The 24117-nt window shown below is 48.6% G+C and overlaps 1 protein-coding gene across 2 annotated transcripts in view; it reads left to right on the top strand.

The window, feature by feature from the left end:
• The window catches only part of LRP1 (LDL receptor related protein 1), a 1437817-nt gene that overhangs the window by 1377474 nt on the left and 36226 nt on the right, over window positions 1–24117 (top strand). For both annotated transcript variants that reach the window (XM_086966724.1, XM_086966716.1), the window contains exon 86: window positions 11669–11730. In XM_086966724.1, coding sequence (XP_086822850.1) covers window positions 11669–11730 — 62 coding nt within the window. The remainder of the gene's footprint in view (window positions 1–11668; window positions 11731–24117) is intronic.

The following is a 24117-nucleotide window of genomic DNA, read 5'->3' as shown; positions in this document are numbered from 1 at the left end:
GGGCAATAACCACTGTCACTCAAAAGGAGCTTGCAATGAAATGGGTTCTGTAATCCACCCTGATGTTTTGCTTTTTGATCACGTAGTTTCTGGCCTTTTTTCTCTGGAGAGCCTCGCAAAGGGTTACTCACCCAAAGTAAAACTTGGTAAATTGACTGGTGGTGTTAACCTCCACTGTCCACCTCTTATGATAAGGCTGCTGCGACGCAACAAGGGTAAGGGACACTTGGCTGGTTAAACATGAATATGTGTGCACATTTGAGGGCTGCATGTATGAGACTACTGTTGAGCGCAGCTCGGTAACTGCGCACAGATAGCCTGGCATAGAGGGGCCTCCTTAGGGTTAGATATCGACCAAGGGTAGGTCGTATAATGTTAGTGTACACTCATAAGGAAAGTAAGTGTGGCTTACAGTCTTGTCTGCAGTGACACGTTATTATACACATAGGGGAAATCTGCCATAGAGTGTAGTTTTGCTTCCCTTTGGCAAACAACGTCCAGTGACATATCAAATTGGGCCGAAACATGTGCACCAAGATCAAATCTGAGAGTTCCAAGGAAGAATTTGTACAGCTTATGGGTCATCCAGAATTGTCATATTTGTCAGGTTCATCATCAGAGCCCAGGTCTTTTGTCACCCTACTGAGCCAAGTTAATGACATTTCTCTCCAGCAGCAGGAATGACAGCCTGCCTGCCAAAGAGGGCAATTAACAGTGCTTCACTCATCTCCTGAGGAGGAAAGGGGAGGTGAGAAAAAATCTGCATTCATCAATTAGCGGTCACTCTGTACCAGATATGGGACAGCCCAAGGCCGTTGAACAAAGGTTGAAGCCCAAACCTCTGGAGCAAACACTGTAGGGGCCTCCTCTTTGAAGTTTTTGGGAAAGGCTCAGATAATGATGGACGGAATGGACGCCCCCAGAGAAGATGTGACCCATTGGCTCCTGGGTGATGCCATCTTGAATTGTTTTTGCATTTGTCACCCCGAGTGGGACGGGTATGCTCAGAAGTGAGTCCCGTGCTCTCCATGCCACTGGAATCAAGCTATCCAGGCTGATGAGGGCTGAAAGCCCGAAACCGGTCCTTGGATGCTTGTTTCCAGTCCAGGGAGGACCTGGCTTGGCAGTTCGGGCTGGACTGTTCCCATGGGGCACAGGGTCAAGACTGATTTGCATTTGGCTGGGTTCAAACTGGAATGGCACGGTGAGCAAAAAAACTATGGATTTAGGGCCAGATCTCTGTACTGGGGTGAATGTATGACATTGTTCTGCATTCTGTCCATCACCTGTTGTTTTTGCATCTTGAGTTGTCCCAGCATGCTGTGCAGGAGGGTTGCGACGGAGAGGTGATTATTCACCCTAGGCTTGGCCAGTTGTGCCTTGCTTCTAGAACTTTCTGCCCACACTTAAAAACTCTTGCACAAGGGCGGGAGGGTGCTTTTTGCTGGACATTTAGACTGAAGGTGACCTCAATGGAAATCTGGTACAAGGAACCCCCTGATGCCCACCTGGACTAAGGACTCTGACCACAGTAGTCCCCAGGACCAATGTGTTCATTTTCTGGACCAGGGAAGCTGGACAGTCACCTTACACCCGCTAAGGACTATTTGGGGGAAGAATTAGACTTCTGCACCGACTGAGAAAAAATGAGGTAGGCTGGCGCAGGGAGCCAGTTAAACCTGCTCCGGTAAAAGTTTGCCACCTTAGAGATCTAAGGAAAAGGCTCCAGGTGGCTAAGGCCGGTTACCAGGAGCAAAATGAGCCCGAAATAAAGCAGAACGGCCCAATGTGGCTCGTAATATGGGAAGAAAATGGATTTGACCTTTGATACGCAAACCCCCCAGGTTACAGAGCGCATGGAGCTCCGCTGCGAAGTCTGTAAAAACACCCTGTGTTGGCAAGTCCCAGGGACAATGCAAGGAAGGAACCATTTGCATTAAGATCCCTGGAAGTGGGTGTGTGTGGGGCCCTCTCCCCAGAGTCCTGGAGCCCAGTTATCCCAACCCCCAGCTGGATTTCATCTATGGGGACCCAGAACCCCAACTCCGGGTCGCCCACCACTTGCAGGAATGCGGGGACCACAGTCTGGCCCGAGATGCTAAGTAAAGGGTTCTGGTATCTCCACTCCGGGGCCCGGTGACATCAAAGGAAAGGGGAGCACTGTTACGCTCCCCCCTCCCCCTGTTGGCTCTCATGACCATGCAGAGAAGTGCTGCCTTGTGGAGAGCTGGCGGGCTGTCAGGTTTGGGCTCCCTGAGATGATCCAACATGTGGAGGCATGCGGATTGCCCAGGTGTGACAGGGCACTCCCAAGATACAACAAGCATTGACATAGCCAAAAGGTCTCGCCTTTGGGTGTTATAAGTGTTTAGGCATGCAGCATATTACCCTGCGTATGTGTTTAGCATTAAGCATATTACCCTGGCTGCTGTGCCGTCATATATCTGGATGTAACAACAGAAACAGCAAAATACAAGTCGGGCGGCACATTATGCTAAGCACAGATTTAGCTTGCGTGTTTTTAAGCCGCGTCCCTTTGAGAGACCCCCTCCCCAGTTTTTTCATCCCACTTAAAGCCCTAGGTGTAGCTTCTGGTATTTATCTGTTTCCATGGACTTTATTGCTTGATTTTACTCGCGAGAAAGTGTCACTCCAAGTGTCACACATTGGTCGTTGAATTTCACTCATAATGCACCGAAACTATGAAAATGCCACACATTAGCAATCTCAAACATTGGCAGCTACACGTGAACTGAAATGAGAAAACGATTTGAAACACCAGCAGTAACCTGAGGAAAACAGTTAAACAACCAGCCAACTTGTGTAACATGGCTCTACGAAATATTTGTACATTGCTCAACATTACTGAACAGAAAATTGATGAACGTGTGGCCTGTAAATGGAGAAATAGCTGACGCCAAAATCAGCAGAGCCACAGAAACCCAGCCATCTTCCAGCCGCACCGCACGGCTTCTGAAACCAGGAAGTGACCGGCGTTCTACACAGTTCAGTGACAGTCACATGATACTCTAACAAGCAAGGTGAAAGGTGTTGTCATTCCCTCTCAAAACGCATCCTGTGAATAATATGAAAAAAGGCATACAAGCATACAAACCAGTATTGGCATAACCGGTAGGACTGGGTTTAATGCGCTACCACATGCAGTGCTGGAGCAAAACATACAAGTGAGACAGTCCCGGTGTAGCGCAATTCTTGAAGCACCTCGAAAGCCTGAAGTTCAGCTGTTTGCGGTGACGAAACTCCGCCCGAGCAGCAGCGTCAGGCCGAAGCAGCAGATCTTTTCTTGGGGTGAGTTAGGGGATACGCATACGATTCAAGGGGAAGCCAAACTCAACTCCGGGTTTAAATTACCTGACACTTATTGCATTTGTTGTACTGCAGCGGGCTACTGAGGCACGAGTACAGACAGGCAGAAAAGAGCGCTTAATGCAAAGAATAACAACACATGAAATAAAGGACGAATACATTAATGCATACACACAGAGAAAGCAAGGAAAATATTTGATGGAGGAATTGAAATATAATGAAATAAACACAAAGGGGAAGAGATCGAAAGAGAAGGGAAACAGTGACAGGATGTTAGAAATGGGGTGACCAGTTCTACGGGGCTAGCATGGTGCAGAGCGGGCAGGCCAAACTCCTGAGGACATGTGTGAAGCATCCACGCAGTACCCATAGACGACACACCAGGCACAGCACAAAAAGAGACACAACACCAGTTGGGAGGAAAAAGAATAACTCTTGTATTGTCTCCAAGCTGCAAAGGCAAACACAGTAATCACAATATGGCGCCAGGACAATATATACAAGGGGATTGTTTACAGGGTAACTGAAAAGAAGGGGGTAAGTCCATTAGTTTCCAGGGCTGAAGTGAAGACCAGCGTTATCAATTGACATGGAACTTCAGGCAATAACAACTGTCATGAAACCTCCTAGCAGGACGTCCAGCATTAACATCAGGCATAGACCTAAATCCAGGGGCAGGAAACTCAGTGCATATAAACAAAGAGAAATGGCATAGAATATCAGCAATGTAACCGTGAGGGGACGAACCACTAGGCATCAGCCTTGGGGCAGGTCAGCATGAAATAAAACATTAGGCAGGAAAGTATATCATGCATGAACTCATTAGGCCGGTAACACTGTGCGCATAAACATGGCCTAAACACCTGGGGCATGACCTAATGCAGGTAAGTACACCATAGGCCTAGAACATCAGGATGCGTACTCAAGGGGCCATTGGCATCAACATTAGGCACAATAGTATAGGCAGGACTCCAGGCCTAAAGACCTTCTTTAGCAGGAACACCTTCCACATGGGGGCATATACCTTTAGCAGGACATTAGGAATCAGCATCCGCATCGGCACAACCAATCATGAGCAGGGGGCGCAGTAACATAAGCACCCAGGCATGAACATAGTAGGTGGTCTCAGTGGGCCTAGTCATGTGCACGTGGCATCCGATGGAAACCTCAGGGCGCAACCCTGCGGGCATGAAGGGCAATACATACAGTGCATAACATGTGCCCCTAACGCCCCAACGTTGCAGGTCCGCCTTTGGAGTCCCTGTGTGCTGGAACCCTACAATCAAGAATTAAGGGCCCGCTAAGTTCTGGCCAGTTGGGGGTCCCCGAGGCTTAAAGAGAAATGCCTCCCTTTGCAGCTGCCCACTGCCAAGTGGGGCAGCTGGAAAATCACACTTGTGCAAAAAAACGGGGGGGGGGGGGGGGAGTACCGACCCTGTGCCCCGACACACCCCCAACCCACTACACAGTTGAGCCCTCAGTCACCAGGCTCCTCGAGATTCGGCCCTGGACTACGGGCTTCCTGTCTGGTGCTGCAGGACCTCCACCTGGAGCCTACAAGGCTCCGGTCGTCCCAGGTGACACGCAGGACTCCTCTCCCATCCGGGGCCCTGCAGACGTCGCACTGCTCCTTTCCTGCGGCTACACGTAGCCGCCTCCACACCCGCGGGGCTCTCCTCTGTGCCTGAGGGCCCAGCCAGCAGTGCCTCGCCAGACTTCACCCGGGCCCCTCCTGGGGCCCGGGACTTAGGCAAGGAGCCTGCCAGGCTCCGAACGTCGTCGCAAGGCCGCTGGGCTCTCCTCACGCGCCAGGACCCCGCCTGGACTCCGGCTGCCTTTATCTTCGGCGGAGGTTGCGGAGCTCTCCCTCCGGAACCCGGAAGCCCCGCCTCTCTCTCCGCTGCGCCAGGCTTCCCCCGGGCCCCCCTCCTGGGACCCGGGCTCCAATGCAGCTCTAGCGAGACTGCGATCGTCTTCCGGGGCGGCTGGGCCAGTGCGCGGTAGGCTCCCGCCTGGCTCCGTGTACTGTCGAAGCCCTGCCCTCCTCCAGACAAGGCTTCCGGGTCGTCGTGGGCAGCGCGGCGGCCCTCAGGGCTCCCAGGAAATTCTCTGCCCGGGCCGGCGGTGGTGGTCTGTCCTCAGCGCTAGTGTGGGGTAGGCACCCGCGAAGTTGAAAGCACCACGTCGTGGCACACACATGGGGTAGGCACACGCTTATTAATGATTCATGAAGCGGGGTAGGCACCAGCGTTGTGAAATACACCTAGGGCATCAACACACGCGGTGGTGGCATGCACGTGGGGTAGGCTCCCGCTTTTAGTTAGATGGGCATAAGGGCGCAATCACGCGGGGTAGGCACCCGCGGCGCTTTCCGGCAGAGCAGTTCCTCTTTGGACCACACAGTGCGTCTGCAGCACAGCGCTAGACAGCAGGACTACAAGGGGCACGCAGATCAGACCTTGGCTGCGGCGGTGAATCCGATGTAAAATAGCGCGTCACAGGAGCACAGCGCTTGAGTCCATAACACGTGGTGGGGCACAGAAGAAGCGTCTTCCAGCTGCGCAGCGCTTGGGAATTATAGCGCTTTGAGGTTAGACAACCCCAACAGCAAGCCCCAGGGTAACGCTCCTCACCTCCTTGGGGGGGGGGGCAGTCCCAATGCAGCGCTCTCCTCTGCTTCAGGGGCTTTTAGACGCACCGCTTGCGTGGCGCAAGCTCCCAGCAGCCTCAGGGACCTAGGCTGGCACTCCTTCCTCAGGGGCCACTGAACAGAGCAGCAGGCACTCTGGGCCAGGTCAGCAGTTAGAGGGAATTCATCAAAACAGGGCGGTAGGCTTTCACCATCCTCCACTGTAGCGTGGCCCTCCTATACAGCAGCCTGAACTTCTGCAGTGGGGCTTCCACTAGCCCTGGGGACAGCAGAGGGGTTCTAGTAAGGTACAGGGTCCAGCACACAGGCCCAAGTGGCGGTATCCCTGGCAGCAGGTCCCCTCACGTTCTTGTCCCTGCTCTGAGTCCGCCCATGGTGGCATATCCCCCTTATTTATATGCCCCTCACCCCACCTACCAGACAATGCCAGAAGCTTCTAGAATACTCTGGATAACTGGTTCTAGCTGGCTCAAGGGGAGAGCCAGGCTTTTCCTCCAAATGCTGGGGTGGCTGGGTACCGAACATCTAGACCGCTAACCTACTGCAGTCAGGTGGCACAACACATAGCCATGGCATCCATTTTAAATACAGCATGTTACCAGGGTACATTTACACAAGGGGGGGGGTTAATAAGTGCACACACCATTGCGTGACATTTTCACATTAAACAGGGCATCTCAAACCAAACATGGCCTATGCAGTGTTCTTTACCATGGGGGAGACATCCTAAACAGGGGGGTGAAAAGCGAAAGAATTTGGGGGGAAATGGGCCGAGTGCAACACAGGGGTTATAATAGAAACAAAAGCAAGCGCGGCCGCGCAGCGACCGCGCTACTTGGAAACATGATCCCAAACAGATGGTGCCGCTGCTCGCTCCTGGAAGCTGCAGGCCTTGGGCGGATACATTTACTGTGAAAGGTGGGCACTGCACTCGCCTTTGCCCAATTGTGTGCTGTCCTTGTGGAAAGAGGCACGCAAAGCCCAATTGAAATAATGCTGGAAAAAAAGTAACACACACGAGCGTGTGAAAGTCCAGAATGATTAGAAGAGGCCCTCTCTCAGAGCAGCGCATGTACGCTGTGCTAGGCTCCACCTAAAAAGTGACAAAAAAGAAAAATGCAAGCTGTGCGGCGCCAGGCCGTGTGGTACATAAATAATAACCATCCGGAGCTGTTTCTTAAGTATGCACGCTCCAGAGGGAGTGCCCCATCATGCCCTGTGAGGCTTGAAGTTGGAAAAGTGTTGTTTACAGCTTATGGTGGCCCTAGAACAGTGGGGCCACCAACAACAAGAGGTAAAGTGTGCAGGGGCGCTTCAAAGGACCTAAGCTCCCCCTAAAAGAGCCCCAAAGAAAACTGGGCATAACCACAGACCCTAAGTGTGAATGGTCAGAGGAAATAGGGCTTTCCTAAGCTGCTCAGGCATTTTACAAGCACTACCCAGGCTGGAGCCATAACTCTGTGCAGCGCTCTCTAGGGGCTGAGTCAATGGCTGCATGTTATGCGACCTGTAGGTTGTTAAGAAAGACACAGACACATGGTGTGTGATTTGAAAATGCTTTATTTAAAAGTGTTTGTTTTCCATTGGTTTAAACAATGCTTTATTTAAAAGTGTTATTCCCAATGATTTTAAGCAATGCTTCATTCAAAGATCTTATTTACAATGCTTTATTTAAAGGGATGTTAATGCTGAAAGTAACACATATTCCTGATAGACTGACAGTGCTTTATTAATAATGATGTGAGCAAATTACAAAGATTATGGTTACTGAAGACCGTGTCGAAATGAAGTATTACCATGACATGTGATTCTGCTGTTGAAGTATGGTGACATCGACCTTATGTAAACTGACTCCCAGCTTATATGGTTATGTTCTCTGTTGTAAGGGTGTAATGCTACTGTGAAGTTTGGGGTCATAACCCTTTAGGGGTCAAATTTAATGTTGCCAAAGGTATTTACACCAGCCTTATGTCATTTGAGCCAGTCCACAGTAATAACAAACTGTTCACTGCTGCTGTGAATGAGTGTGTCCAATACATATTGTCTGTAACTGGTGTCTGCCTTGAATGTTTTGTTTAATTCTGTAATGTCAAATAAAAAAACATCAGACAGTCATGAAATTGAAAAGGTATGCAAAATTACATTTGGTTTAGCAAAGGAATATATGCTGTAAAAGAGCCTAATAAGATTTCACACAGAGCAAACCTTCTATGTCCATGGTTTACCACACAGGGTAACCAGCACCAAAACGATTGCCAACTACTGTAATCTGTGAAAGTAACAAAATACCCCTCTGTAGGCTTTAGTATAGAGCATGGGTACTCACAAACTTTCACTCGGGGGCCAAATTTACAGTGTGGTTTGAGTCCGAGGGCCGCACCGGTGGGGACGGGGTCAGTGGGGGAGGGGGGCGGGGCTAGAGCAACAAAAAAAAACTGTGACCATGAGGTTGAACACAGGTCCCTGCAGCAGACGCCTTCGTCCACTGAGCTACCAGACCCGGCATACGCACCTCTCTCTCTCTGTCTCTGTCTCCCTCACTCTATCTCTCTCTCTGCTACCTTCACTCTATCTCTCTCTCTCTGCCTCCCTCACTCCATCCCTCTCTCTCCCTCCACGGTCTCCCTCTGTCTCACTCACTCTGACTGTCTCACTCCCTCTCTCTCCCTATCTCTCCCTCATTCTGACTGTCTCACTCACTCCCTCTCCTTCCCTCTCCCTCATTCTGACTGTCTCACTCCCTCTCCTTCCCTCTCCCTTCCCTCTCCTTCCTTCCTTCCCTCCCTCACTCCCCTTCCCTTCCCTTCCCCCTATTCCCTCTCTACCTCCCCTTCCCTCTCTCCCTCCCTCACTTCTCTTCCCACCCTCTCTCCCTCCCTCACTTCCCTTCCCACCCTCCCTCACTCCCCTTCCCTCACTCCCCTTCCCTCACTCCCCTTCCCTCACTTCCTTCCCTCACTCTCTCCTCACTCCCCTCTCTCCTCACTCCCCTCTCTCCCTCCCTCCCCTTCCCTCACTCCCCTTCCCTTACTCGCTCACTCCCCTTCCCTTACTCCCCTCACTCCCTCCCCTCACTCCCTTCCCTCCATCTGTCGCTCTCCTCCCTGTCGCCCTCCTCCCTGTCGCCCTCCTCCCTCTGTCGCCCTCCTCCCTCTGTCGCCCTCCTCCCTCTGTCGCCCTCCTCCCTCTGTCGCCCTCCTCCCTCTGTCGCCCTCCTCCCTCTGTCGCCCTCCTCCCTCTGTCGCCCTCCTCCCTCTGTCGCCCTCCTCCCTCTGTCGCCCTCCTCCCTCTGTCGCCCTCCTCCCTCTGTCGCCCTCCTCCCCCTCCTCCCTCTGTCGCCCTCCTCCCTCTGTCGCCCTCCTCCCTCTGTCGCCCTCCTCCCTCTGTCGCCCTCCTCCCTCTGTCGCCCTCCTCCCTCTGTCGCCCTCCTCCCTCTGTCGCCCTCCTCCCTCTGTCGCCCTCCTCCCTCTGTCGCCCTCCTCCCTCTGTCGCCCTCCTCCCTCTGTCGCCCTCCTCCCTCTGTCGCCCTCCCTATACCTCCCTCTGTCGCTCTCCCTATACCTCCCTCTGTCTGTCTCCCTATACCTCCCTCTGTCTGTCTCCCTATACCTCCCTCTGTCTGTCTCCCTATACCTCCCTCTGTCTGTCTCCCTATACCTCCCTCTCACTGTCTCCCTATACCTCCCTCTCCCTCTGTCTGTCTCCCTATACCTCCCTCTCCCTCTGTCTGTCTCCCTATACCTCCCTCTCCCTCTGTCTCCCTATACCTCCCTCTCCCTCTGTCTGTCTCCCTATACCTCCCTCTCCCTCTGTCTGTCTCCCTATACCTCCCTCTCCCTCTGTCTGTCTCCCTATACCTCCCTCTCCCTCTGTCTGTCTCCCTATACCTCCCTCTCCCTCTGTCTGTCTCCCTATACCTCCCTCTGTCTCTGTCCCTATACCTCCCTCTCCCTCTGTCTCTGTCCCTATACCTCCCTCTGTCATCTCACCCTGCCTGTGCGTCACCCGGGCTGAGACAGCTTCCCCAGCCTGCTTTCCCAGCGCGCACAAACACACAGCCCCACCCGAGCACTTCACAGGTCTTTAAAAAGACCATTTGCATGTGAATGGGGCTTTGCTGTATTTCACCTCCTCTTAGCACCCCTGCAGGTCCACTCTGGACTCGCTGGAATTAATCGCCCGGCCCCCAAAGAGCAGCAGAGTGTTTGCAGACACTCTTTGAAAACACGGGTACGTAACTCAAGGTCTGCGGGCCGCCAAGGAAGGCTTGCCGGGCCGCTGCCGGCCCACGGGCCGTACTATGAGTACCCGTGGTATAGAGTAATAACAATGCACCCTTAAATGCCTATTGACTTCAAAATATGCTTTTCACAGTGAAAACTTCAGGCCCAGTGCTTTTATCCTATAGTTTCACAATTAGCAAATTGGGCCTATAGTTATTTTTGGTTTGCTACCATAACCAACTCAATCCTGCTGTATCAAGGAAAATCTTGGTCACAAGCCACAACGTGCAATACAAGCAGTCTGTTTAGTGCGAAACACTCAAACAAGGTCCAATCAAATACTGTACTTGAGGGATACAACATATGGGTGTGGCCTAAGCACCTCAGTCATTAGTATTCTGAAAGCTCTTTTTTGTTGGTCACAGATGGTCAGATGACGGTTGCACTGTCAAGCCAGACCGAAAAATTCAGGTTTTTCTGTAGCCCGGGGCATCCTAGGTTGATCTCAAACACAAACCTGTAGTGTAAAGTCTAAAGTAAATAACGGGAGGTGAGGGTGCTTGGACTGCAATACAATCCTGATGGCAGCACTCCTCTCATCTGTGCTGCTGCTGTAGAAAAAAACCCATAAATTAGCTAGTTATCTAAGACATTTTAGCATTACATAGTGTTGTGTGTGCCCGTGACAATGCACCTTTTCCTGTGGAAACATGTATTCCTGGCACCTACTTGTGGGCAGAGCCAAAGCTCCTATCTGTATAACTCCTGAAAGCTTTTTTATTTTTAAAGTTTGATCACATTGTCTGGTGGCAGCTATACTGTCAAGCCTCACCAAAAAAAGGCAAACCTAAGGTGGGCTAGAAGGATTGCTGCGCTGTCTGGGGAAAACAAATCAGGGCTACCCAGAAAATGTACCGAAACTTGGTGGCGCAGTTTCAAAATGCCATGCATAGGACTTTGTCCAACAGTTTCCTGAAAACACTCTGTTACTCATAATCTGTAGTTTCTCTTCACTACTCAAAGTCCTGCCACCTGCCTATCTGCCATTTGTCAAAGCCATCACAGTGATTACAAGTGGTATCGGTGAACACTTTTTGAGGGATATGAGCAAGGCCACAAAAAACAGTCATGCATGACGGCATGCATGCTTTTACCCATAGGTTTGAAGAGGACAACGACCTACAGACTAAGAGTGGAAAAACTACTATGAAGGTAACCTTATCCTTCTATCCCACAGGAGATATACTTTTTTTTCCTCAAGATCAACTATGGTGCTGGGCTCAACTAGGTTTTGAAAAAGGAGTATGTGCTGTTATATTTGAAATTCAATTGTAGGTCTTTTTGTTAAATTGTATATGTCCCGGGTCTCTCCCCTTGCAGTGTCCTTGGTGACCATCTTTAAACTCTAACTTGGCTCATCTGTCAATGGAGAAACCTGGTGTTGATCAATGATTGTCTTCTCTTTCAGGTGCACAGCAGATGCAAGTGGCGCCCGGTGTGAAAACGTGGGTCTGGAGCCCCATAATGGAAGTATGTATGAAATATTGTACGCCTTGACTGAATGCAGGCAGTAGTAGTGTAAGACAAATGCGCACTGAGTCTGAGCTAGGCACATTGTGAAAGATGTGCAGTGCACAGGATGAAAGCTAGGCTACTAAGCAGTGCTTTAAATGTATTGAAAAAAGTTGGGAGGCGGCCTCTGACCAAACATGCGTAGCTAGCAATCATTAGCAAGAGGTGTAATCTGTGTAAAACATATAACTTAGAATACTTTACTTGGCACAGTGTGTCACCTGAGGAGTATTCTTGTTCCTCTAGCTGTCTACTGTTATTGCATCCAAATACATCGCACAAACAATACCTACTCCTAAAACAAGTCAGGCCCATGGGCTTCATCAGTGCTTGTTGGCACTCATTTTAATTCAATACCAGATAAATGGGTCACTACTCCTATTCTTCCCTTCGCATTACTTGCCGCTCCAATCTGTTACTTTTCTCTTTAGAACGTTCTCTTTTGCATATGCATGTTTCACACTTCATCTTCTCCTCTTCACCATCCTCTCCCCTACACACAAACGCTACAATGGGTTGTACTTATGGTTGAAGGTGTACTACGCTGCAAGGTTTGAGCAGTGTGATGGTAACCACAGGATGAGGTCTTGGCTTGTAGGTGTGAGCTCATAGTGTGAAGGGGCACAGTGCACTGTCTAGCCTATGAGGTAAGCTCTCAGTGTGTACTGGGTAAAGAAAAGTTGCTAGGATAAGAGGAGTGAGTTTACAGCATAATAGATGTTCAGTACTCAGGATGGGAACTCGAGTAAGAAGAGTGAGCTTTCAGTGTAATAGCTGTGTCATACACAGCCAGGGTAGAAATAGGTTAGGTGTGAGCTCAGTTCAGAAGCTGTTCTGCACAGTATGGCTGTTGACTGAGCTGTGGGTATGCATTATAAAAGGTGTACTGTACATAGGATAAGAGGTAGGTGGAGTTGTGCACTGTAAGTGTGAACAGTATGCTCCTAGACTAAGATGTGAATTACATTCTAAGAGGCATACTAAAGGTAACTGTATATTCGAGGCATATGAGCTGCAGATCTTACACTGTGCATTAGATCGCCACCTGGTGTTGGGCTCAGATGATTGCATGTTGTCATCTTGGAAGAATTCTTTGTAGTCACAAGATAGGTGACTCCTCCCTTGGACGATAGTGCGCATGGGCATCAGCTCCATCCTTAGATTGTTTATTTCCGCCACTGGGTTTGGGTGCAACTTTTCCGCTCCAGTTCGAAAATCGACTTTTCAAAGACTTAGACGCCAAAACTTTATAAAACTAACTTTAACTACAATATACATAGACTTTACCTCATCACTTCGATTCTGGTCGTCGACACAGGCAGTCAGACCTACGCACGCGGTGAGGCCTACACTTCATGGAAAGGACACCATTCTAAAGATGCCCCGGGTGTGGAGCAAAATTTCCACACAGCGACCATCACGAGGTGTGTAAACTGTGCTTATCACCTGAACACGACGAGTCGAGCTGCACAGCTTGTGCGTCCTTTCAATCAAAGAAGACCATTCGAGATCGGAGGGCCGGTCGACGCGACATGCAGAGATCAGCTCCGGAACCGGTGGGCATCTTCGACGAAGGTCCATGTGTCCCCGAGAAAGATTCCGATGATCTCCAGATCGTATCTGAGGCAGACAACTCCGATGACTCCATACCATCAGGTCAACGCGTGAGTACGACCCCAGCCCAACCACCTAAACCAAAGGCTAAGGTCAAACCTCCACCTTCGGGGCCCAGTCGAGACCGAGACATTGCTTCTAAAGCCCCGCCATCGAGCCCGGCTCCGAAGAAAATATTAAAGCCCTCCGGTAGCTCCTTACCGAGCAAACTGCACGTGCCGATACGACCAGCTCCCTCTGCACCGAAACCGAAAGAAGTCCCGGTTCCGAAAAAGACCCGAAAACCGTTGACTCCTAAAGACCGTACAGCACTGAAGCCAATGAAACCTGCTTCCACCCCAAAATCTTCGGTGCCGAAACCCACTAAACCGGTTTCCAATGCCTCCAAGCCCTCGAACCAGGCCTCGACTCCGAAAACGATACCTTTGGTGCCAAAAACTACGCCACAGGACTATACAACAACTCCTAAGGCTAAAGACAAACAGAAACCAGGCCCAGAGCCAAAAAAAATCTGCGCCGAAAGCAATTTCTGAAGAAGAGCTTTTCAGACCTAATCCTCTGCAAAAGAGGATATACATAGACCCAGAAACAGGACATGTTTCCACCACACCACACAGGAAGAGGAAGTCAGATACAGCACCTACACCTCCAGCGCCTGTCAAGAAGGACTCTGTCACATCTCCTATGCACCCTTCTTCTCCTGTATCTCCCTCTCCTGCTCTCCCTTTAAAAATGTCACCTCAAAATTCTCCTCTTCATTCTTTACAACATACACCTTCCCAGGATGCTGATGATCAGTATAGCATGGGGGGGAGGGAAAGACCCAAATGGCCCTTTTTCCCTACCCAACAGGTTCACCAGACTGGGAGTATCCAAACCCACAGGATATGCCAGATATTCCTGGCCCACATATATATCCATCTAAACCTTCTCCTCCAGAAGACAATATTTGGTTTGGACACTTAATCAATAGGGCTGCCATCTACCACAATGTCACCATGCATTTAGATGAGGCAGAAGAGGACTTCTTAATATACACTTTTGAACAATCCCAAAAATCTGTGCAAATACTGCCAATGATTAAAGGAGTCATTAAACATGCACCAGAAGGGTTTAAAGATCCTGTACGGGCTAGAATCGTAAACCCAAGGATAGAGAAAAAGTACAGAGCAGCTCCTGGGGATCCTGCTTACATTAAAGGACAGCTACCCTTAGACTCCCTAGTAGTTTCAAACGCTAGGAAAAGGGCAAACTCACAAACATCGGGAGAAGCACCACCTCCTGATAAAGAATCCAAAATCATAGATGCTTCAGGGAAAAGAATAGCTACCCAAGGTAGTAATGCATGGTGCATTGCTAACACACAGGCCCTCCTAGCAAGATATGACAGGGCTCACTATGATCAGCTAGAGAAGCTCTAACAACATCTACCTGATCAATATAAGGCACAAGCAGTTGACCTCATACAAGAGGGTAAGCTTATATCTAATGCCTCCATTAAATGCGCACTAGATGTAGCAGACACTGCATCCAGGGCAATAAACACCAGTGTTCTTCTTAGACGTCACGCGTGGCTACTCATTTCAGGATTTAAGCAAGAGGTACAAACTACTATTTTAAATCAACCATTCAACCAACAACAGTTGTTTGGTCCAGAAGTAGACACAGCTCTTGAAAAAATGAAAAAAGACACTGAAACAGCTAAGTCTATGGGAGCTTTGCAGTCTACCCAAGCAAGAGGCTCCTTTAGCCGCTCCTTTTACAGAGGAGGCTCCAAACAAGCTGGAGCAGACAATTCAGCTTCCTTTGAAACTAATACACAAGCATCCCCTAATAAAGGATACTTTAGAGGAGGCTACAGAGGTAATAACAATAAGGGAAGTGGTCGAGGTAACAACACAATCGATCCTCGCCCACCACTAAACGGTGACTTCCTTCAGCTCCCCCAACAGCATACCACTCCTGTAGGGGGGAGATTAACACAGTTCCTACCTGTCTGGAACTCCATCACAACAGACAAGTGGGTAAGACAGATTATCCAGTATGGTTACTGCCTAGAGCTTACAGCTACCCCTCCAAATATACCACCCAGACAGCGTCCAATGTACACAGAACATCTAACGCTGCTCCAACAAGAGGTTCTTTTATTGCTACAAAAAGATGCACTAGAGCTAGTTCCATTGCAACATCGAGGAACAGGGGTCTAATCACTCTACTTTCTAATACCCAAAAAGGATGGGACACGGAGACCAATTCTAGATTTGAGGCCTCTCAATCTGTATATACACTCGGATCATTTTCACATGATCACTTTACAACAAGTGCTCCCATTATTGCAACAAGGCGATTTCCTCACTACACTAGACCTCAAAGACGCCTACTTTCACATTCCCATACATCCTTCTCACAGGAAGTATCTCAGGTTTGCTCTAGAAGGACAACACTATCAATTCAAAGTCCTTCCATTCAGGGTAACAACAGCACCAAGAGTGTTCACAAAGTGCTTAGCAGTAGTAGCAGAACATCTCAGAAGACAACAGATACATGTCTTTCCATACTTAGACGATTGGCTCATAAAGGCCAAGTCATTCAACCAGTGTGTTCAACACACATCTCTCACAATTCAAACACTGCACAACTTGGGGTTTACAATAAACCACACCAAGTCACATCTACAGCCCTCTAATGTACATCAATACCTAGGGGCTACGATAAACACCAGTACAGCTCTAGCTTATCCCAGTCCAGCCAGGATACAGAGCATTCAAACCTTAATCTCAAGGTTTCAAAACCAACACTCTCTCCCAGCCAGAGTGTTCATGCAACTAATAGGCATGATGGCATCTTGCAATTTTATTGTACCATATGCAAGACTGCAAATGCGTCCATTGCAGGAATGTCTAGCACACCAGTGGAATCGGGCACAAGGACAACTGACAGATCTGGTGTTGGTGGACAGCCACACACATCGCTCTCTGCAGTGGTGGAACACCAAAAACTTGTCCAGAGGGCAGTCGTTCCTCAAGCCTGTTCCGCAAATAGTACTGACAACAGATGCATCCCTGACAGGATGGGGAGCACATCTGCTCCACCGCACAACTCAGGAAAGATGGACCGCTCATCAAAAGGTGCTTCCCATCAATCACCTAGAGTTGCTGGCGATTTTCCTGGCACTGAAGTCCTTCCAAGTAGACATACAAAACAAAGCTGTCATAATCCGGAAGGACAACATGACAACTGAAGGACTGGGTTCTTTTGGACCCAGCGGTGCCAGGGCACAACACCTGAAACCTTCGTGGGTAACCTGCTCCGGCGTACAAGTCACAGAGACACGGGACACTTCCTTCGGCGTCAAAGAGTCAAGGTTTATTTACTGCAGGGAACACAGAAGTCACAGGAAGTACATCGAGTGTAGTTCGGGGAGACTGCTTCAAATTGTATTTGTGGATCGCTCCTTTTATACAGTTTTTACCCATAGGATAACATGATACACAATAGTTTACAACCTGGTTCCCACAAGTCGCTCTCAGAGGGGTCGCTTTGGTCACTTTGAAACACACAAGGTCCGGAACATAAGTGCGAAAACATTTGGCGGTTCCCAACTGTAAAAACCCATCTTCCCACCATTAGCAAATTCCAATCAGCAGTAAAGTAGATCGAAATAGGAACGAAAACAGGTGCAGAGGAAGACGGAGACAGTAGGGAGATCGGAAAGGGTGTAAAAAGGGGAGGTATCGAGAAGCACGAGATACAGGCATCAAAGGGACGTGCCTAATGAGATGCACGGCTGAGACAATAAGTCCGTGCGGCAAGATGAGCCTCGAGCGGCGTCATCTGCCTTACAGCAGCAACCCCCTCGTCATAAAGACACTTTCAAAGAACATGTGTCTTCCGCAAATATCTTGGGAGTCCCAGGGTCACGAAGCGAACAGCGTCCGTTCGCTGGCTACTTGAGGGCAAGAGACAAAATGGATGCCGTATCTAAGATGGAACCCGTGGGTACAGATGAAAAACCCATGTAACAAACGAACGGTTTAAGTTAGCACAGTGAAACTGCACACACTTACTAAACTCGTCATTTGCGGTTCATAGATACTAGACTCGCCCATATTCGTGCGAGTCGAAAACACCACTTACAATTGTCACGGAACCTCAGACGCTCCTTTTGCCCTCATTTAGGCAAGCACTAGTCGGAATCATATTCGATATTCATCAGACCATCAAGATGTCGTTGTAGCATAGCTCTGTCCGATCGAGTCCCCTTGGTAACAGATGGTTGTCTCATACACGTTGTAGCACAGAGGCCACATAAGGCAGGACCACACTGCACACAAAGGCAACACGTGAACAGGAACACTACCACAACCCCGATGATCGTCAGAATCTTCCAACCCCAAGCCGACACCAGGCCCCAAAACCAACCAAGTAGCGTCCAATCCCCTACATCCACGTGTATGGATTCGGAGATCTTATGCAACTTCGAGATGGCTTGATAGACAGTAGGAGCATTATCTGGAATGAAAATGCAACAGCTCGAATGGATCACTTTACACACCCCACCGCGATCTGCTAGGACAACATCTAAAACCATACGGTTTTGTAATGTCATAAGTCTCTCCGCCTGAAGTTCTGTGGTGATATTACCAAGGGCACTGGCAGTAATATTAGCTGTCGATTCTACCACTCGAGTCAAATGTCTCAGGTTCCTACTATTAACCATAGGTCCCCAAAACGGGAGGAAACCCTTGAAAAAGTCTCCTGCCTCTTGACCGGCAGTATCCTCTTCGCTAATTACGCCTCGTACAACTCTAGTCTTATGATAATCGGCATCTACAGTAAACGTCGGAGGCAACAGATTTGCAACGAAACATGAGCCCATGAAGTCTGCGGGCAACCATGTGTATGCACGATCATGACAGATAAAATATGTACCCTTGGCAGCCAGAAACACAGGGGACGGGGACATTGGCAGAACGTAACTTTCAGTGCAAGCACTTACTCCAAGTGAGGCTTGCGAGCCACGACCCACAAGACAAAGATTACCAGTGTGGGGTACGACCCATATTGGAGACGAGCTTTTAAGCTGCTTTTCATTAGTGAACATACTATATTCCCCTCTACTTAGGACCCTATAGGCTTGTACCTCTTCTCTAGGGATAAGAAAAGGATCATGGATCTCATCTTCCATATCCTCTATAGCCATCGATAGCAGCCTCTGATACGAGGTAGGACCAAAGTTGGGGGAACGTTGTTCTTGCGTGGGGTGGGAACCCAGTGCGCTTCGAAACATTGTTTGGAATGCTCGAGCTGACCCTTGGGAACTATACGGTAACACCAGATATGGAATTCCCTTACCCGTAGTATGTGGCATCAACCCACACACCCAACAATTAGTAGTGTTAACCACTAACTGATGCTGATGGAGGAGCTGGATAAAGGAATTATTGCGGAATTCTACACGTCTAGCCTGTTCGTGTTCTGGTAACATATGAAAGGAATGAGGAGAAGCAGTAGAAGTAAGGTTAGGGTAAGGAGTAGGAGTAGGAGTAGCAAGGAAAACGTAAGACATAGTGTAATACACCCCACCCGCCAAAAATGCAGAAGCAGTCAAAAACAAAACAAACAATTGGGATACAAAATATTTCGTACGACTAAGTTTCTGCAGCTTGACTCTATACGCCTGAGCTCCTTCCAAATCATTCAGCTTCGAAAATGCCATTTCCCTACGACCGTCCGCAACGTTTCTTGACGCACTTCGTTCTGTGCAGCAATAGTCAATCCCCAGGAGTTCCTAGGAACCGACGGTCTTTAACCTAGCGTCAAGACCTACTGTCCAGAAGGAAGTACGCGCGCGGCCCTACGGCCCTCAATACACAATATGTATTTATTTAGCACAATATTTCTCAGCTGTGGAAGGAAAAAAAGATACAAGGAAGAAGCTTGATATATATACAAAAACTTTCAATGCTACGAATGTTCAAAATTGATCATGGGAAACGAGGATATTGCAGTTATCAATCTCAGCAAAGCAAGCAAATTTTATTTGTCCTTAGTGTGAGATCGCAAAGAATATCGATGTTTCCCTGGACGCGTCTGCTCGTCGAACAAAGGATCTGTTGAAGAGACAGCGTCCTGCTGATCAGTTCGTTGATCTGGTCTTGAGTCTTTTGCTGACAAATGTTCAACAGTGGCTTTCTGCTGCGCTGAGGGTTCTCCAACAAGCTGTGCGTCGCTAAAAGGTACAAACGCCGGCAATGTTTCTGTTTCTGTTGACGCGATGCCTTTCCTTATCCACGGGTCTGCCGGCAGAGGAATAGGGACTCGCTTACAATGGGTAGCATGTACCCAATTTTTCCGCCCCTCAAGACGAACGGCAGTCCTCGTGGCCAGGAGCACCTGGTAAGGTCCGGTGAATCGGGGGTCCAGATTGTTTTTTCGTGAGAAGTTACGAGTAACCACCCAGTTCCCGGGCTGGAGCTGGTGGCCTGGATCCTCCGTCTGCGTCGGCAAGGCGGCGTAAACCTGTTGATGAATTAACCTCAGTTTAGCAGTCAAGTCATGTAAGTAATCGATCAACATCGGAAACTCAAGATCAGAGAATATTCCTGGCCTAGGAACCCCCCACACATTCGCAGGACGGCCGAACACTATTTCATAGGGACTAAGCCCTATTCGGGAGTGTACAGTCGCCCTAGTTGACAGTAATGCTAGGGGCAAAGCATCAGGCCACGAAAGTCCAGTCGTAGCTTGAATCTTCGCTAATTTTAGTTTAAGGGTGCCATTGTACCCTTCAACCAATCCAGCTGACTGAGGATGATTGGCGCTATGGAATTTCTGATTGATTCCAAGGCCCTTACACACACTCTTCATCACACTTCCAACAAACTCACTTCCGTTATCTGACCACACGACTCTAGGCATTCCATACCGAGGAAAGTATTCCTTCAGTAGGATTTTCGCAGTAGACAAAGCAGTATTGTCTTTGAGGGGATAGGCCTCAATCCATCGGGAGAATGCGCAAACCACAACCAAAACGTATTTCAGGTTATTGCATCGCTCCATATGGACGAAGTCCAATTGGATCACCTCAAAGGGATACGAAGGAGGAGCAAAACTGCCAGGAGGAGTTGGGGTTCCTTTGCCAGGATTGTACATTATACACACCATACAATTCTTCACCAAACGTTCAGCACACTTAGTAATTCCATCATTCTTCCACACATCAGCCAGCAACTTGCAAATACCTTTCGCGCTAATATGTGCTAACCCATGTGCCATTTGCACAACGGCCAGTACATACGCATCAGGCAACATCCATCTTTTCTGATCCGACAAATCAATCCAGCAACCATTCACATCCAACCTTCCCGTACTTTCTTTCCACTTCATCTTTTCAGTGTCGGTGGCTTCATTCTGAATAGCTTTCACACTCTCTATGGTATTTTCACACATACTTGATTCTGTAGGCCACCTAACCGAACTCGTCACATACATTCGAGTGCTAAGGTTCCGAGCAGTCTCCTTAGCAATCTCATCTGCAAACGCATTACCACGACCAACATCATCCGTCACTTTACGATGCGCACTACACTTAATAATTGCAATTTGAGCAGGCAAAGTCAATGCATCCAAAAGATCGTTCACAAGCTGGCCATGCTGTATTTTCGTGCCATGCGACGTCAAGAAACCACGCTCTCGCCACAACCGTCCAAAACTATGCGCTACACCGAAAGCATACTGACTATCGGTGTACACATTCACACGTTTACCTTTTGCTAATACACATGCTCTAGTGAGAGCAATCAGCTCTGCAGCTTGGGCAGAATTCTGATTCAATCTCGCAGCCTCAACAACAGTATTCAATGTCACCACAGCATAAGCAGTAGTCACATCACCATTCGGCAACTTAAAACATGACCCATCCACATACAGGGTGCCATCCGGGTCTTCCAATGGGGTGTTTTTAAGGTCCACACGACCTTTTGTTTCCTCTTCTGTCCGCAAGTAACAGTCATGTTCTGCTACTTCATCTGACTCTGCACTAACTGGTAACAAAGTTGCCGGATTTAGGACATTACAACGTTTTATCTGAATGTGGCTTGCCAAAAGCGTCAATTCGTACCCAGACAACCTCGCACTCGTCAAGTGCTGAGTTTTCGTACGATTCAAAAGAGTATCGACTGCATGCGGAACCATCACCGTAAGCATATTATCCATGACCAATCCTGCTGATTGTCGGATGGAGACCGCAGCTGCCGCAGTTGCTCTCAAACAACTCGGCAATGCTCTAGCTACTGGGTCTAAGGTCGAGGAAAAATATGCACATGGACGTTGTTTACCACCAAAAGGTTGCGTTAAGACACTCAAAGCACAACCTTCCCTCTCGTGAACATATAACGTGAACGGTTTACTGTAATCAGGGGTACCTAACACAGGAGCCGAACACAATGAATCACGTAATTCAGAAAAACTTTTCTGGCATTCTTCCGTCCATGGTAAAGGAGTCGAAACATCCTTGCACGTAAGAGCCACCAATGGTTTCGCTAGCAATGAAAAATTGGGAATCCACTGCCTGCAGTACGACGTGATACCTAAAAAGGCACGCACATCTCTTTGGGTTTGTGGCACAGCCATGCGTGCAATCGCTGCGATTCTCTCTGGGGTCAATCTCCTTCCCTCCTTTGACAATAAGTGACCTAAGTAGGTTACTTCTTGACAACAATATTGGAGTTTAGAAGGTGACACCTTGTGATTTAACTCACAGAGATGTTGCAGCAACGACACTGTAGCGATTTTGCAGATGTCCTGAGTATCAGCAGCCACCAATAAGTCGTCGACGTATTGGATTAAAGCCGCACCAACCGGCAACCTAAACGCATCTAGTTGACCCTTCAAAGCTTGACTGTAAATCGATGGACTTTCACAGTAGCCCTGAGGAGCGCGTTTGAACCGGAAGCTACGTCCACCAAGAGAGAAACCGAAAAGGTCCCTACTCTCTTCGGCGATCGGGATGCTGAAAAATGCATTTTTCAAATCAATCACCGAAAACCATGAAGCAGTAGCTGGAATCAGAGTCAGTAGCGCCGTGATGTCAGGCACAACAGGGAATTGAGGAACCACAATTTTATTTACCTCCCGTAAATCGATAACAAAACGATAAACAGGCGGTTTGGTAGGATCAGTACGTTTAAGAATGGGCAGTACAGGACTATTGCACACGTTTCCCCGAGTTTCTTCAATGACATCTTTCTCGATCAAATCATAGATGATCGTTAACAAAGCTCGTTCACCATCAAGGGAAATACGGTATTGGGGAATACGTGGCAAGCGCACATTAGATTTCAACTGAACAACATAAGGGGAGATATCAAGTAGGCCCACATCATTTGGACCCGTCGCCCACAAAGACGCAGGAAGAGAATCCAATTCCGGTGGAAGCTTATCGAGAGACAAGTACATGGGAGAGACTACTCTCTCTCCTAACGTAAGCTTTACACCCGCAGGAGAACAATACAAAGTTGCATACAAGCGTTTAAGCAAATCCAGACCCAAAAGATTTTCGCCACAACCAGTAGACAAAATCAATGGAGCTTCGAGCTCACGAGGCCCAATTTTAAGGGGCAAAGGGCGCGAAACTGGATTGCTAACGGGGGCGCCAGAGAATCCAACGGAAACATTTGTTAAGCCAGACAAAGGTGCGCCAGGGAGTTTCGAATGCATGATAGAACTTTTCGCTGCACCAGTGTCCAACAGAAAAGGCTCAACGACGCCCGATGTAGCAACTGCGACGTAAGGCCCTCTCTGATCAACCGGAACTGATACCACTCCCTCTCCTTGTCTTTGGCTGTCCTAGTAATTACTATCGTCAGTTCCCTGATCGACGTAATAATCGTCTACATTGTACTGCGCAGATCGTCCTTGCGATGATCCACGTTGATCGAAACAGTTATTAGAATTTGATGAATGGTCAGAGCGATCATTCTGAGCACCACGACCTCTACCACGTGATGCGTGCTGTGCACCACCACGGCCTCCTCTAGACGAATTACCACCACTACGGTCATTTAAAGCAGGACAATTGAATTTAATGTGTCCCTCCTGTCTACAATAAGCACATTGGTTGTACCCTAATGAAGATCTTTGGAAAGAAGAATCATTACGCGGCTGCGATCGATTCGATTGCGACTGCGATCTATTCTGCTGAGGCGCATTCTGATTAGAACGCGGCGGATATACTTGTTGTAACAACACTTTAGTTTTTAGCTCTTTCGTTTTTTTATCGGCACGGTCATTTTCCTCTTTTTCTCTATTTTCGTAATATTGTGCCGTAGCCAATATCTGAGCTGAGGTAGAAACGGCCCACGCACTTTCAGAATTCCTTAATTTATGGCTCAAGTCGGGCAATAAGTTTGACACAAACTTATCCACAAACAACCTCTGTCCACCCTCAGTACCCATATCCTGTCCACTATGATCAACGAATGCTTCCTCGAACCTCGTAAAGAAGTCCGAGACACTCTCATCTTTCTTTTGCTTACAGGCTGACAACTTATCCCAATTTACCTTCATAGCTGGCATAAGCGTTTTCATTAATGTAATGATTCGCTGAGGAAGTTCAGCAATCAACTGATCGGGTTTAGTGGCAGCCACTTGTCCAGCGTCTGCCGCTGTAATGGCATTCCAATCACCACCTAATTCATTTGCGTGATCTTGGTGACGAATCTTCGCCCA

Source organism: Lissotriton vulgaris, chromosome 1_1 (genome assembly GCF_964263255.1).
Source record: "Lissotriton vulgaris chromosome 1_1, aLisVul1.2, whole genome shotgun sequence".
Classification (NCBI taxonomy): Eukaryota; Metazoa; Chordata; class Amphibia; order Caudata; family Salamandridae; genus Lissotriton; species Lissotriton vulgaris.
Note: the sequence above shows the minus strand (reverse complement) of the source record. Positions and strands in the feature narration are given on the sequence as shown.